The 17,361-nt window shown below is 41.3% G+C and overlaps 1 protein-coding gene across 6 annotated transcripts in view; it reads right to left on the reverse strand.

The window, feature by feature from the left end:
* Positions 1-17,361, reverse strand: part of tle2a (TLE family member 2, transcriptional corepressor a) — a 47,880-nt gene that overhangs the window by 13,624 nt on the left and 16,895 nt on the right. For 3 of the 6 annotated variants that reach the window (XM_031307282.2, XM_031307280.2, XM_031307283.2), the window contains exons 2-4: positions 16,235-16,422; positions 3,746-3,809; positions 381-425 (exon numbers count right to left, since the gene is read on the reverse strand). In XM_031307282.2, coding sequence (XP_031163142.1) covers positions 381-425; positions 3,746-3,809; positions 16,235-16,422 — 297 coding nt within the window. The remainder of the gene's footprint in view (positions 1-380; positions 426-3,745; positions 3,810-16,234; positions 16,423-17,361) is intronic. The other 3 variants (XM_036007659.1, XM_031307281.2, XM_036007660.1) reach the window with 2 other exon arrangements.

The following is a 17,361-nucleotide window of genomic DNA, read 5'->3' on the forward strand; positions in this document are numbered from 1 at the left end:
GGATGGGTGGATGGGGCACAGAGGTAGTAACAGACAGGGATTTATGACGGGTGAGAGGCTCGGCTGTTCTGGAGGCTCGGGGAAGGGCAGAGTATTCTCATCTGTCTGTGGTAGAGAAATGAATTCTGTTTGTGTATCCTATTAACGTCTCCACAGCATAATGGCGCTATATAGGTCCATCAGAGAGAGGACTGACATTACAGTGGTAGAGAGACAGCGAGAAAAACACAGAAAGAGAGAGAGAGAGACACACAGACTTTCCTGAAAAATATTAGTTACTTTGAGTAGAGCTGATTGGGGGCAAAAGAAAGGCAGGAGAGATAAGAGAGAGGGGACAAGACACAGAGAGGGAGAATGAGAGAGACCCTGAGCCCACTCACCTGTTTGTGCATTTCAATGTTAAGGCCGTAGGACATCTCGTAATACTGAAACACAGAAGAACATCAGTTCATATACATGATTGTGCATAAAGAATATGTTGAGTTGACTGACATGCACATGTCATGTGTGGAGTACATTAAGAAGGAGTTTTTTATTATTATAATATAATGAATATTTCCCATGTGGATTTAGGAATATGGATATCATTTTGAAACATTGAATGACGAATGCAGACTTTTTTGGAATAAAAACTAAGCAAAGCAATGAATTATTAATCCAAATGCAACACATACTGTACATAAAACACAAATTATGACAAATGCGGTCTTCTTACTCAAATAGAAATCTTAAAGTTAAATCACTACACCAGCTGATGACTCCCAAAAGTGACATGTTACATTTACCGCACGTCATTTTTCATCTGTTATATACTGTTATACCTGAATTATTTGTATCCCAGCTAAAACAGATGCAGTTAGGACTATTTAGTTTTATTTTATCTGCAAGATGAAATGTAAAAGTCATACAAATGATAACAAATATATTGTATATTTTTCTTATTAGAAAATATTTCCACAAAAAGACTCAAACCAACAATGAATTAATCCTACAGTTGATCGCACATACACAGACATGTTGGCGAAAATACTGGTTTACCAGAGATTATAGAGATATTAATCAGTAGCTGAAAATAATTCCTAACAAATACACTATTTACTCATGTTTGATTAAAGTTTTCTAAAAACTGCAGTGCCCTGCTGTTTTAGGAAATGACAGCCTTTTTCTTTTTAGAAATGGAACTATATATTTGTGACCGGTTACAAAAAAAAACTAACGTCCTCAGAGTACTATCAGGGAAGGGAAGTCAGAAAGTATTTTTAAGACTAAAATATAGTTGGTTTTGATCTTTTTATGGGATTTGTTAAAAGAATAAAAATCAATTGAAAAATGCCAGCCTTTTCTCCTTAAGTCATAAAAATAAACATCTTATTAAAAAAAAAAAAAAAACAATAAAAGAAATATTATTTGGAGATAAAAACCAATGACGAGTTAACCAGCTCAAAACATCCAAGTTCTGCCTTAACTTATGTGTGATGTTATATTTACATAAACTGCCAATTCAGTGGTTGTTTTTACACAAATACAATCAACAGTGGGAGCCCAGAATCACTCACAAAATATTTTCTTGCTCCTAGCTTCAGACGATGCCAGCCCTCGCATGTGCACTCTGAAGTGCACATATGTCCCTAAAAGCACATTGCCACATTTCACCTCAAATCTGTCTGAAAGTCAATGGCACTTAAATGACCCTGAGGCGCAGTTTGGAATCCAGAAACCCGAAGCGAGGCAGGGAAATTGTCGCCAGGCAGAAGAAGGTGACTATTGCAATAATCATGTCTAATGTGAGCTTTGACCCTGGCTTTTACCCAAAAGTACAAGGAGCTGTAAGGAACACAGGAGGAGATGAATGCCACAGAGAGAGAGAGAGACAGGTGAGGGTCTCTCTCTCTTCCACTCTGTCTCTCTCACTCTTTACCTTCAGAGATGGACGAAAAAGGAGAATATTTTAAAGTCAGATGCCTCGAAAAGTGACAGGCTGACATTTGCTTTTCAGCGTGGCTGGTTGTGGAGAGAGGAGATTGGCAGCTAGGCAGCCAGAACAGGCTGGCAGGATGGGAGAGGAGATGGCAGGGGTCCTCTCTCTCCAGACATCTTTCCTGGCAGTTATCACATGCATGTGTGTCGCAGGTGTGTGTGTTTGTAGCATAAGCCTGCAACTGCGTAGGCGTGTGTATCTATGTGCTTTGTGTGCATGTTTCCCTGCGAGTGCGTGTGTGCGTGCGTGCACTCTTCTTTCTGTGTGCCACCATAAAAGACGCCTTTCCTGGCAGCTGGCGGCTCTGCTTGGCAGTTGCTGTGCCAAGTTTCGCCTGTTGCTTAGCAACATCCAAACTCATCCAAACCTAAATCATCAGCCAGAAAAGGAGCCCTGGCCTGTGCTTGATGCCAGCTACCCCCCTTACCCTCCACTAAAACTTCAATCCCCCCCACAAGTCTCCGCTTTGTGCCAGGATTGCCACATAGCTCTTCCTTTGGCGCAGCGGGTTTTGGGCAGCCTACACTCAGTCAGCTGAGGTTGTGTGTGGCTCTGATCACAGGTAAGAAAGACAGAGTTTGAGCCTTTCCTTTATCCAGAATTCAAACCATGGTCACATGCTAAGTTCTCTAACTTCCTCTACCCATGATAAGATGCAAAAGCTTCAAACTTTAGAGGAATATCTACAATGAGTTGGGAAATTAAACAGCAGTGTCAGAGAAGCAGTGTGGGAGACAATGACTGACAACAAGTGACACAGCAGTAAAACAACTAAGTCGGCATAGCTCAGTGGGCTGCAACGACAATTACAATCAATTACTCAGTTATTCTCTTCATTAACCGATTAATCATTTGATCTTTAGAACGTCATAAAATAATGAAAAATACCAAACACAATGTCCCAGAGAGACACTCAAATTTCTAAAGCTCAAAGATTATTAACTTTAATAAGCCGGTTTATTCACTTTCAAGGATCTGAAACAAGTACACTTTGGGACTTCTACTAGGGATCAACAACTCCACAGGTTACCTTTAACCTGTGGATCCCCAAGCGGAACAGTCTTCGTGTTGAAATTTTCCACGCAACCTCACTGATTTCTTTTAAATTACTACTGAAAACTCATTTTTATAAACTGGCTCTTTTGTAATTCTCTCTCTCTCTCTCTCTCTCGCTCCTTCAAACACAATCATTACGGAGACAAAATTGAGGTAAATTTACTTTTTATCACATCTGTGCCGACAACTGTAACAGACACGTTACGATGTTTAAAATATACAAACACTAGTACCGATAGGATACCCAAAGTAATGCCGAAATTATACATCTTGTATGTGATCAAAGAATAAAGAAGCGTATAAATCAGACCAGGCATTGGATGCCAGCTTTGCACTTAGGAGTTGATAGTTTGACTGTATATAAAGATGGTTGTTAAAAAGAGTAAGAGGGTCTATACACAGCTGTAGACAGATGTGGACACACATCAGCAGTATACAAAAAGAAACACTTGCAAGCACCAGATTGCACGCCCATGTAAGTGCTGTTTATTCTGCAGTCCTATAATGTGTGTGTGTGTGTGTGTGTGTGTGTGTGTGTGTGTGTGTGTGTGTGTGTGTGTGTGTGGTCTTGCGTGTGGGTTTTGGTGGGTGTTGTTTGGCAGCTGTTAGTAGATGAAAGGGAATCAGCGGACTTGGCACTGCACTTGTTGTGGAGAGACATGGCCTCTGTGTGTGTGTGTGTGTGTGTGTGTGTGTGTGTGTGTGTCTCACCATAACGTAGTGCCTCTGGATCTCTGTCTTCTCTGTAGCCAGTTTCTCACATTCCAGTTTCAAACTGCAACAAGAGAGAAAAGTAACACAATAAATATGGTGAGTTTTGATTTGTATGATATCCCAAGTAAAAATACACAATGCAATTAGCAACATGACAACAAATTACTCCCTACTACTTCATTTTCTCCGTCACCTCTCTCTTCTCTCTCACACTCAGCGGGGGAGGAGGGAGCAGGGTGACTGGGGTGCTGACAGCCCATTATCACCTCAGAGCAGAGCAGAAATAGACAAAGTCACGCTTGGAGCCTGAAACCCTGCCAAGACTGCAGTCTCTCTCTCTCTCTCTCTCTCTCTCTCTCTCTCTCTCTCTCTCTGGACAATCCTCAATATATCCATGTGCCCTCCACTCATCCTCATTTTGTTGCTTCCCCAATTACCAGCCAGTCCACTTGTCTCTCAGTCTGTCTAACCGCTCCCCCTTCATTCACCTTCGACAGCACACACTGCCAAGTTTCACTGAAGTTGAAGCTTCTGATTTAAATGGGTCAAAAGTGCCAGTTCTGCCTGGATGTGTAATAAATCTGCCTTTTTCTGTTTTAACAATCACCTCTCTTCTTCTGTTCAGGACATGACCTGTGTCTGTTGCTCAGTTTGTGAGCATGTCAGGCTACTACAGCAAGGTCTGGAAGCTTTATCACACACTCTCTCTCACTCACTCACGCGCACACACGCACACACACACACACACACACACACACACACTTCAAAATGTGTTATCAGGTCCAAGCACACAAACAACTCCCTTGTTACCTCTGAAACTCTCTCCATCTCTCTCTCACCCCATCTCCTCCAACTCCACCTCCCTCCTCAGAGAGAAAGTATATTTTGGGCCTTCGGCAGTTTATGCCGACTTGTTTGCAGGCAGCAGATAGATTGATGGCGGGGGTTGTGGTGTGGTGAGGTGGGACGTTGGAGGTGGGTGGAGAGAGTGGGGGTGGGGGGGGGGTCGTTTGGCGGAGGAAAATTAGAATATGATTAATACCGCAACATTACCCCCAGCCGCAACAGGTAATAACAGCCTCATCCGCTCCCCTTCTCCAGCGCGGCGTGCACACACACATAATTGACTCATTTATCATTGCCAGTCAGTTGAGGAGAAGAGGGACGAGTGAGGAGAGAGAGTAGCATGGTGAGAAGTGGGAGAGGGCGGTGGAGGTAGTGTGCGAGGGGGTAGTGAGGATTAACCTCAACACTATAGATTTTATTACAGTGGAATTGCCTCTCACTAATGCGACTGTGTGCATGCCTGCAAGTGTGTTCATCACGACAAACATGGGATGAGCTTGGAGAAGCCACACACACACACACACACACACACACAATAACATTGTTGTGAAATTCCTGTTACCAATGTGTTGCTGTAATTAGGACTGTAACTTAAGATGGTTTTCATTAGCAATTAATCAGTTGATTATTGCTTGATTTATCACTTAATCCTTTAGTCTAGAAAATGTATAAACAAAAGTAAAAAAAAGTAAAAATTCTAGAGCCCATGGTGACGTCTCTTTTTCTGTCTGACCAACAATCCAAAAGCTCAATGGTGTTTTAAGCCCCCAACGTCTCCTTCCAGGCAGCGCTGCAACCGTTGACTTCAAGGCACCTAACCCTAACCCTAACCATTGCCTAATCCTAGTGACGTTGGGGGCTTAAAACACTGATAAACAATTAAAAAACCCAAGGATTCGGTTTATTTAAGGCAGAGAAAAACATTAAATCCTCACATTTTAATAAGCTGAAACCGGAGAATGTTGTTTGTTAAACGACTTCAACAATTAATTGTCCCCTGCCAATCTGGCTAGGAACCTTTGTTACATGTCGGCTGGGCGATATGGTGAAAATCAAATATCACAATATTTTTAACCAAATACCTCGATATCGATACCGCAACGATATTGTAGTGTTGACTATTGGTGCTTTCACAAAATATTTACACGATTTTTGATAAATAATCATCAGTAATGTGGATATAATGATTAAGTGAGTAAAGGCAAATAATAGAACAGTTACAACAGTCTGGTAAGTTCAGAAAATGACATCACTTTACTGTAATGCAGCCTTTAAAACCAGGAAAAGACAACACTTATGCTATATCACAATATTACGATATCCAAAATCTAAGACGATATCTAGTCTTATATCACGATATCGATATAATATCGATATATTGCCCAGCTCTACATGTCGTTCCTCCTTTCTCTCTCTGTCCTCATTCCTCTTTACTCTCAACCACTTAACAAGCCATAAAATGCCCAAAACAATATTTTCTGTAGATCACCGATCAATTTATCAACTAATCATTTCAGCTCCACAAATGATGTTTAATGACAACTGATGGTTCATGGATGCATGCTTTCTTACACTACAGAATTCACAGCAGGTCAGGACATTTGTGTAGTTTAAGGTGCTTGGAAATGACGTTTGTGGTCTGAATGCAACATTAAAAAACCTCATCAGATTATGTTTAGCAAATGAGCAGCAGTCAGCCATGCTATTAAACACAACTAAAGAAAGTCAGGCAAAAAAAATATTTATCTATACCCATAAAAATCAGTAAAAAAAAAAAAAATTGGCAAGGCGCTCCAGAAAATGCACAATAGCACTACAAGGTTGCAAATACACAAACACACACACACACACACACACACACACACAGTGTGCAGTCAGACAGTTCTTGTGCTTACAGGAAAGACCCCAAGGTTGGGTTGTACTCAGAAAGAAATAACCATTCCTCACAAAATGGACTTCAAGGAATGAAATTACTGTGTGTGTGTGTGTGTGTGTGTGTGTGTGTGTGTGTGTGTGTGTGTGTGTGTGTGTGATTATATGACTGTAGGAGCATAAAAGAGGGGAAGAAAATGAGGGAGAGAGGATAGGAGAGCGGTGAGCAGGAAGTGGGTATTTCATGTCGAAATGATTGCCTGTAATAATTAGTCTTTGGCTCAGCACCATTTACTGAGAGAGAGGGAGGGAGAGAACAGCAACACAGAAAAAACAAGACGGTGAGTGAGTGAGAGAGAGAGAAAGAAAGAACCGGCAAGAAAAAAGGAGACTGTGTGTGTGTGTGTGTGTGTGTGTGTGTGTGTGTGTGTGTGTGTGTGTGTGTGTGTGTGTGCATGCGCGCCTAGGTGGGTTTGGTTCGTCCAATCTTTCACTGGCGGTGACAGGAGATAAGATGATCAGCCGAATGCGCTACAAATCTGCAGCCTGCCAGCCTTCACACAGCTCTGTCAGTGCTGCAGTGCTAACTGCACACACGTACACACACATACGCACACTGAAACACACCAACATACCACTTGGAGCATGGAAGCATTTAGGTGTGTGTTTGTGTGCTTGTACACACTAAACCAACATATACTGCAGGCATGTGGGCACACAGAAACAAAACACACACTTGAGCACACACAATATGTACACCCACCCACACATACACACAAACCTGCTGAACAAACACAGACATGAACACACACACTAATGAGAGCCTACAGACAGTGAAGCATCTAATTAAGATCCTGCACTTTGTAGAAATGTGCCGAGTGCCTTTTTTAGTCTCCATGTTTGAAACAGGCTACTGGGTATTGTAAAAATACCACCTCCTTCCTGTCGAGTGTTCGTTTTTCTTAATGCTTTTATTAACACTATTCCCTCATTGATTATTTTACTTGAGGAACAAAGACATTTTAAATTTGTCTTTTCTATAAAACACTTGTCCATTTTTGTTTCGGTTGTTAAAACTGCGTTCACAGACCTATAATTCAAAAGAACATTGATTTTATTTCCACAAAAAGACATAAGTGTGAGCAGGACTGCAGAAACTGAATTATTCAATGAGTTGGTGCCAGCTGATAAAATAATTATACACTTCTTTAAATGAAAATCAGCTGTATAATTTTTCTGTAAACCGTATAAGTACAGTGCTTTTCCCACGAGTGTTGGGCAAGCGGCACCCCAAACAAGTTAAGGAAAACAAGTCAAAACTTCTCTTTCCACCAGCTAACTGTGTGCCTGGTCTAAACAAATACACACTACGGAGCAGAGGGGGATGAAGGGTGCAGCTCTAAAACTCAACACTTTTTGAGAAGTGTCGAGTTTGAGAAGAAACTGGAAACGTGTGTGAAGCACTGAGTATACATGACTGACAAGTACTGAAATCTGCTATTATATGATTGGTCAGATTCTCAGTTACGTTATTTCATCGTATATTTTCTCATTTAAAATCATAATTTTAGTAACTTTGCACTGTTCTATTAAAACAAGTATTGTGCTAAGAAACAAACACTGATGACATTTGTTATTGTTAAAATTAAAGAGTTTTGCAGAGAAACGGTAAGTAAAGGGACGGTATCAAATACAACAGTAGTGAAACTCATGCATCTAAGGCTAAAACTAATTATTATCATCATCATCATTATTATCAATAAATCTGCTGTCTATTTTCTTGATTGATCTCTTAATAATATGGACTTTGAAATGTCAGAAAATAGTGCAAAATGTCCATCAAAAGTTCCCAAAGCCTGAGGTGACATGCTGTATTGTCTTACAGTCAACAGCTCAAATCCCAATTTTAAATGATATAAAACAGAGAAAAGCAGAACATCATGACATTGAAAAAGCTGAATTTATTACCCAAATCTTTATTAATTCAGTTTCAAATTAATTAAAATGACCAATTGTGTCAGTGCTACATTTCACAGCAAAAACATACATCCTGATTACATTGTTATCATTTTCAATGTAAAAACATTTCCAGGCAAAATCACTCAGCACTAACCATTCTGATCCTTAATAATCCTGACATGCTGCTACCAAGTCTGGTTCCACCATCAATTCAGAACATAAACTTGTTCTGCAGTCTGGAGCCCGTCTTTGTCTTGGCAAACAAGCTTCATAGCTGAGACAAATGCTATACAAATACAGAGCAACCAGCCAGTAAAGAACACACACACACACACACACACACACACACACACACACACACACACACACACACACACACACACACACACACACACACACACACACACACACACACACACACACACACACACGAGCCATGTAGCAGCTGCACCAGTGTCGTGCCTTTACAGTGTCAGGACTTAGCCCGCCAGCCTCCAGGTATGAGACTGTTCACTTTACATTACATTAATTATTGATCAACCTTTCCTCTCTGCTCCACTGGAAAAACATTCAGCTTCTCTCCCAGTCTCTACTAAAACACACCCAACCACCGGGGACCCACCTAACTCGCCCGTGTACTCTTTCATCGTCTCTCAAGGGTGTATACAAGAACACACACACACACACACACACACACACACACACACACACACACACACCTGGTATCTTGTCACACAATAGCAGGCCAACCGTACCCATCTCTGCTGCCAGACTCACTGTAAGAGCTGCTTTTTCATAAGTGTTTGACACGCACACAGAATTAAAACAGGGAGAGGTTGTAACATACAAACCACCACACAAATAAAAAGCACACGTAACTATAACCAACCAACAAACCCTCAGCCCTCCCTAAAGCAAATATAATTTCATCATTTGGGGAGTGACAGACAGGCAGTTACACAGAGGAATCCTGACTATTTATCTAATTATATCTGTATATACACACACAGCCTTTCTGGATACATGTACTCTGAAGATATTCTGACTCAACTCTCTGATGCTTTATAGCCACCATCAGATCTTTATTCAGTGCCGTTTAGACACAACATGCATTTCTATTAGGAGTGGAAATTGAATTTAAAGTGCTCATATTATGCTCATTTTCATAAAATTGTATTTAGAGGTTATATTAGAATAGGTTTACATGGTTTCATTTAAAAAAAAACACCATATTATTGTTGTACTGTACATTGCTGCAGCCCCTCTTTTCTCCATTTTAGCCACATAGTGAGGCATCTCACTTCTGTACCATCTTTGTTGGGAGTCGTACATGCACAGTACCTAGGTCAGCATTACAGTACAAGCTAGTCAGAAACACAACACAACACAATAAAGGAAAGGGAAAAAGCCAAAAAACATAATATGAGCACTTCAATGTTGTTGATGTTAAAACAGGTTACAGAGTTACAGACTTACCGACGAAATAAAAAAAACAAATTTCAATCATTAAACCATTATCAAACTAATTGCCAATTAATTCTCTGCCGATGACTAATCAATTAGGTCAACTAATCCATTCAGCTTTTCTATTATTATTTTCATTAGATGATACACCTATAATGAAAAGTGACTTTCACAATTTCTGAAAGTTCAAGGTGTAAATTGTTTGTTTTGTCCAACCAACAGCACCAAAGGCAAAGACATTCAATATAAAACAGATATTTAAAAAAACATTAAACAGTGTGTGTGGCAAATACTACTGCTGTGTAGTATTTGGGCAGAGATGAGAGGCTCGTAAGTGACGAGTGGCAGCACACACACACACACACACACACACACACACACACACACACACACACACACACCCCCCCACCCACTAATCCCTTCCCTCTGTCTCTTTCCTGCCGTCTAATCCAACATCTATCAGAATCCAGCCACCTTCGCTGCAGACAAAATACACAACTAAGCCCTGCTATTTCTAGAGAACATTTATTTGCGTGTGGAGACAATTGGGGAGGCCCGTACATGTGTAAGTATGTGTTAAGCACATGCATCAGATTGGGAGTCTGCCTGAAAGGGTCAGTGTGTTTGGCTCTGTGGGCGTTCAGGTCATGTTTTCCATGCAGTGTGAATAGTGTACAAGTGGGTCTGATTACACGAAGGTGAAGCACACCAATCAGATTCAGAATCATGTGGATCTGTGCTCTGACCCGTCTGCCCGAAAGACTAAGCAAGGCCACCGCTAATCCAACTGACCACTATCTGTCTGGATCTCTTCAAAACTGACTTTTTTTAGGTTACGTCTGGAAAGCAAACAGTCCATGTAACAGCTTCTGAGAGTTACACAATTATGGAAAGTGGGTTTATTGTGCCGCTTGCGATGTTAAAAGGTAACTCCTGTTTTTACAACATAATGGTGTTTTTTCTTTACCTCAGAGTAGCATATGGCTCAAGAGAAGTTGACATGCATGACTGGGCTCCTTGGTAATTGCCATACACACAAACAATAAAAGCAAGGTAAAGTAATATAATGTTTGCCATCCATATTTCAGCTGCAAGCATTTAAAATGCATTTAAAGTTACATCAGCATAGGACTGGGCAATAAATCAATCATAACATTTGTCCAATATTAGCCTATAAACTGAGTTGCCACGTTATTAGGTACACCTAGCTAATATTTAGTCTAAATAACACCTCTCTAAAACTCCAGACAACATATAACCTTCATGGATGTAGGATCTATATAGGACTGTAGAGGGCATTACTTTTGGCTAGGTGTACCTAATAAACTGGCAACTGAGTGTATGGTTAATATATGCAAAGTCGCATAACAGAATCAATGTCCAATGCAATCTCACTGTTTTGCTTTACATCAGACAAAACTCTTTAAATGTAGAAAAACAAAACTGTAAACTTTTTTTTTACTTCAGCAACAATTTTCAACGATAGAGGTTCAAAATTAGTTTGTTCAAAATCAAAAGGCAGCTGTATTGTTGTTGCGTCTCTAAAACACAACATGTTTACTGCCGTTTGTATGGCAATTATCAGCAAGCAAAACCAGTCATTCCATTTAACAGGCCCATCCCTACCTGCCAGATTAAACATTCATCCGACAGATATGTAAAAAGACGCCTGACAACATCTGTTCCATAAACTGTTGCCACTGTAATGAGCTATGGTTACTTACTACAGTAGGTTACAGTGTATTAATATGCTGTGTTTTGTGCTCAGTCAGTGCGTTTACATGCACAGCAGTAACTGGGGTATGTTCTTACCTCGGTTAAGTGAATAACCAGGTTATGCCAGTTCTCCCCGTATACATGAGCAGGAAGGAATGGTGAGAATGACAGGAGTAACGCTACCTCCGGTACAGTAGGTGGCTAGCCTGACAAGCCAGACCCACATCAAGATGTTGGGTCTGGGAACTCACCATTGGCAGGGCTCAATCCGAGGGGCGGGATAAACGGTTGTCTATCAAATTCCCTCTGCACACAATAGGATAGCGCTACAACCAACCAGAGCAATGAAGAAGGTAGCAGAGCTAGTTGATAGATTAAACTTTTGCCGTATCCGCTCGGCAAAACTCCGAACACATCTTCCTTTTTTAAGAATGACTTCAGTGCCGTTCTTTGTTCTTTTCTCAAAGAAAAGCTTAACTCAACTGCAAATCACATTCGCTGCTGCTAGCGTGCGTCTAGATTTCTAGGCTAGTAGGTGGCACTCTGCCAACGCACAACTGACTTTTTCTTCTGGTTGACCTATGTCAACATTATACTAGAGATGTTCCGATAACGATACCAGTATCGGTTATCGGCTCCGATACTGCCTAAAACGTTGGTATCGGTATCAGGAAGTACTGGAGTTTATGCACCGATCCGATACCACATAATAAAGAATAAAAAGAATAAAAGAAGAATGAAAATCTACGTTAAAAGTAGTTTATTTATGTTCCTTTTCCGTTATAACTGACTGTCAAACTGCATAATAACAGAAAGTTCTGTGGCATTCATGTTTCACAAAGAGTTTAACCTGAGCCAGACTGACAAAGATAGAAATAATATCACATCCATACAGGGATAGTAGTATACAGCTGTTAAAACATAATAAAATATATGACACACTGGTATCGGATCGGTACTCGGTATCGGCCGATACGCAAGTTCAGATACCGGAATCGGTATCGGGAAGCAAAAAATGGTATCGGACCATCTCTACATTATACCCGCCTTTCAATTAGCAAAATTTTACAATTTAACTTAATGTTTCATTTACGCATTCTTGTCACAGCATAGGAACACATGTTCACGCCAGACGACTGACAACTTGTTTGGCTGATTAGAACGTTATCTGTAACCAGTGTCGGGTGGAATTAGCAAGATAGCTAGCTAGCTAACTCACTAACTAACATTAACGTTAGCCATCGGCCACTGCTTGGGTTGCTCAGTCCCTCCACTTTTTTGCCGAGACACAGCGTTGACAGCCCCGGAGATGGACAATCGGTTTAGCCATCTACCGGAGTTCGCTGCTGCCTCAGCGGGGAGTAAAACAGACCGCAGGCTCTTTCTGCCGATGTCCTGCTAATTCGGGCATCGCTGTTTTGTTTTATGGTGTCATAGCAACGACAACTACTTGCAGCGCTAAAAAAAAAGTGAGGAGGGGCAGTTGAAGCATGCGCAGACACTTAAACCGATCACTGCCCGGTTAAGGCTTAAGGTCGGTGTATACCATATGTCAATGGTGTATATATGCAGGGATACCCCGGTTATTGAAGGAGTTCTCTACCTCTGTTAACCGGGTTATGAGAACTCCAATTTTAACCAGGATAAGATGTTTAACGTTACATGGCGTTTGAGAAATCGGGGTATTGCCTTAACCCGAATATAATTGTTTTTTTAAACGGCATGTAAACGCACCGAGTGTAGGAAGGTTGAACAATGCTTTCCTGGAAACCTAAACCAGGCCTGCTAAAACAGCACGCTGCGGTATAGAAACTGGAAAATGTCAATGGAATCACAAGCTCGCTCTTGATCTCTCATCACTCATTTATTGTTTTTCTGCTCACTAGTCCTCAGCACCCGTGCTTGGCAAGAAGGCGATGCTCCAGTTGTATTGTAATACTTGGTGTAACGTTGAACGCCTGCTGCCAGTAGAGCTGATCACACCGTCTCAACCATGAGATTCAGGGGTGACTCATGTTCCCTGAAAGGCTTATTTGTCTAGGTGAGTGCTGCAAGAGCTCTGCAAATATTTTTGTGGGGCTTTTTCAAAAATGGTCGTAGTGTGATAACCTTGGATTTTCCACTGATTCGCTGAGTACACACAAGACATTCTCTCACATTAAGACAAAAGTCAATGTGCATCCAGATTAGGGGTGGGAATCTCTTGGCACCTCACGATTCGATTCCGATTCAGAGGCCAACGATTCGATTCTAAACCGATTATCGATGCATCTCGATGCAACAATTTTTTAATGTACATTTCCATGCGTGATTTAAAAAAATATACATATAAATCTGAGTTTGCTAATCACTTCCTAGACAAAGCAGCTAGACAAAGCTTAGATTTTGACATATACAGTATTTGTCACACACAAGTTTTAATGAAATGTTTTGTGTACTGAGGTTTTTGTTTGGTAGTCGTTCCATGCTTAAGCCTTAAACATGCTCGTGAAAGCCACCTTCTCTCCCAGTAATCTTCCATGTCAGAGGCTCAGTCATGTTTAAAGGTGGAGAATTGGCTTCTTAGAACATGAAACATGAGGTGGTCAGATGTAATGTGATAAAGTAGATGAACAGCCTATATGTGTTTTGCCTAATTATTTTATGTATGTCTTATTAGATCATGTGTATATATACAAAAAAATGTTTTTCCTTTTGGCCATTTTTGTGTGTTTTTTTCTGCCTAAACTCTAAGTTGTTGTCCATTATCCCATCCTCTTTCAGTCACTCTGTTTTCTGATTTGTACTTGTCTGGAGACAGTAACAGTAACTTTTAAATAAAAATCAATCAAAAAAAAAAAAAAAAAAATCTTCAATAAAATAAATAATCGATTAGTAACTTATCAGAATCGATAATCGAATCGTTCTAGAGAGAATCGTGATGCATCTAAGAATCGATTATTTTTCCCACCCCTAATCCAGATGACCAAGATATCAAAAAGGACAGGAAAAGACAGCTAAGGATGTGTTAAGTATCACAGCCTCTGGCGTTGGTTTGGTTCGTGTGGTACGACTGGATAATAATACTTTTTTTTCCCAGGTGCTGGCTAAAAACATTCTGCAAAAAAAGATGAAAAAAATAATTTTATCATACATGGACATGACAACATTTCAATCACAAATGGTGTTCCGCAGATCATTTTGGTTGAAACATTTTCATTTCCATGTAGAGGAATTGGGAATAGATTTCAGTGTGCAAGTCATTTTTAGTCTTAGGTCTAGACAATAAAACAAATGATCACTCAATAACTCACTGTCCTAAATGTAACCTATATTGAAATGTTCATGAATAAATCTGCAACAACCAGTGACATGTAGCCAGAAGTTCCACCGACAGACAACAACACACAACAAACATATCAGAAGTGAGCCAACATGATAAAGTAAATACTAATGTATTAGGTCTTTCAGTACTATTCGAGGGCGGGCACACACACACACACACACACACACACACACACACACACACACACACACACACACACACACACACACACACACACACACACACACACACACACACACACACACACACACGAGGGGCTCTGGCCAAGGGCACCATACAAAAGACGTGGAACAGAAAGGGAGGGAGGGAAGATTCTGGCCGGCTAAATCAAAGCAGGATAAGGGGAGAGTGAGGGGGGTCGGGACCCTGTGAAGGTGTGCCACGAGAACAGAGAGCCGAGAGAGAAGGCTGGGACTCCACAGCCAGCCCAAATCCCACATTTAAGGCATTCTGGGAACATTCCTGCACATCCAACACACCATACAGTAATGCAAAAGGAGATGCCTGCATATTCTCATATACTTAAACTAATGCATGCATGTATGTCTTAGTGTTGCACTCTCTCAGAAATTTGAGTGTGTGTGCATGTATGTATGTATGTATGTATGTGTGTGCATGTACATGTAAGACAGTAGAGTAAGCAAGGGCAAATAAATGACGTGTTGTCTGGCAAAATAATTAAACCACAACTCCATGCAAAGTCCTCTGGCAACACACTGCACTGGTCAGTCAAATACACGTAGGTGCACATTCCTGGTAGATTACTTTGTGAACGGGGGAAATTCCACTGTTTACCACTCAGTCGTCCAGATGGAGCTTAAAATGATTGTCTCTGTGATAACTTTACAAAGCTGTAAAATCCCGTCTGAGTATTATAAACCACTGTGCAGTGTTCTGATAATTCTGAAAACTCATGGATCTATTACCCAAACCGGCCTTCCTGGATCGTATTTCATCATCTCACCTGTACCTGACGGGTTATTATGGAACCCACGCAACTTCTAGGAAAGGCCCGCCCTTCAACAGCATTCACACACTACTATTGCCAGACGTCCATGCTTACGCAAGGTAACGTAACCTGATTTCTTCAGGTCCTATCCCCTGACCAATCGGCTATCCTAACCTTAACCACTCAAGGTCAATGCCTAACCCCAACCAATCGAGCTGCTTTGTAGGGCGGGACTTTCCCTACGAGTAAGTTACGTGGGTTCCATAATAAAGCGTACCTGAGGCAACACAGTGCCTTGCATTTTTACACACACACACACACACACACACACACACACACACACACAAACTCCCACCTGTGGTACTGGGTCTGGAGAAACTGAAACTCCTCCTTGATGCGGTCCAAAGTTTCTGGGTAGGTTAGTTTCAGTGACTGGGGCGTCCCCGATGCTGCTGCGGCTGCTGCTGCTGCGGCTGCCACCACTGAGGCCGAAGACCCCGGGGGTGGCTGCAGAGGTGCCTGAGACGAGAAGAAGACAGCCAACTTAGGGGGTTTAATAACAGACTTAGTAGTACAGAATAGTTACAATAATTCTTGACATCTGCTACGAAAATGGAAACGTTGTGTCAACATCTCAGGGCCAATGGCTGAGTAATTTCTGTGTAATCGGACTAATTTCATATGGTAAAAGAAAAGCTTTACTCAGTTTCTTCAAAACTAAGAAGCTGCACCTACAAAGACTATCACAAAACAACCACATGAAACCAAAATCTACATGAGCACCATATCTGTACCTACATGCCTGTATGTAACTATAGTGAGGGGCTGTCTATTACAGAGACACTGACATCACCAGCAGAGAAAGATGTGAATGGATCTTGGATGGGAGGGTGGAGAGATACAAATAGCCAAATGAGCACACTTTCTTTAATTGCAAGTCTGAGTAGAAGAAAGAAATAAAGAAAGAAATAGAGCGGTGGAAGGGATAAAAGTGGGGTGAAAGGACCCCATCATGGCTGAAGACCCCTCCCAACCCTGTGCTTAGTCTCCCATCTCTGCAGGGTTCAGAGCAATTAGGGGACTGCAACCATAGAGGTAATGCTGCAGGACAGGCAGACAAAAGGGGGCTGAGAGCTTGACTAGGAGGGTGGTGGGGGCTGTCCGTCTGTCAGTCTATTTGGCTCTCTGTCAAAATAACAGAGTGCAGAGGCCAATGGGGCCTGGGGACAGCCGGTTCACAAGCTTCATGATGGTCAAGTACAACAGTGAGGTTAAGGGATAGCCACGTACTGTATTTTTTTTTTTTTTGGAAGGCACAGACTACTTTTAATATGGCTCTGTTAGTTTATTAAAGGCCATAGTCATTGACTGAAACACATTTAGCACTTTTTTCAGCCTGTGATGGGAGGCGTAAAGAGAGAAGGAAGATTGTGGGAGGACATAGATCGATATAAGTAGGATTGCTAAATCTGACGAAACCCT

This window comes from Sander lucioperca, chromosome 11, assembly GCF_008315115.2.
Source record: "Sander lucioperca isolate FBNREF2018 chromosome 11, SLUC_FBN_1.2, whole genome shotgun sequence".
In the NCBI taxonomy this organism is placed as follows: Eukaryota; Metazoa; Chordata; class Actinopteri; order Perciformes; family Percidae; genus Sander; species Sander lucioperca.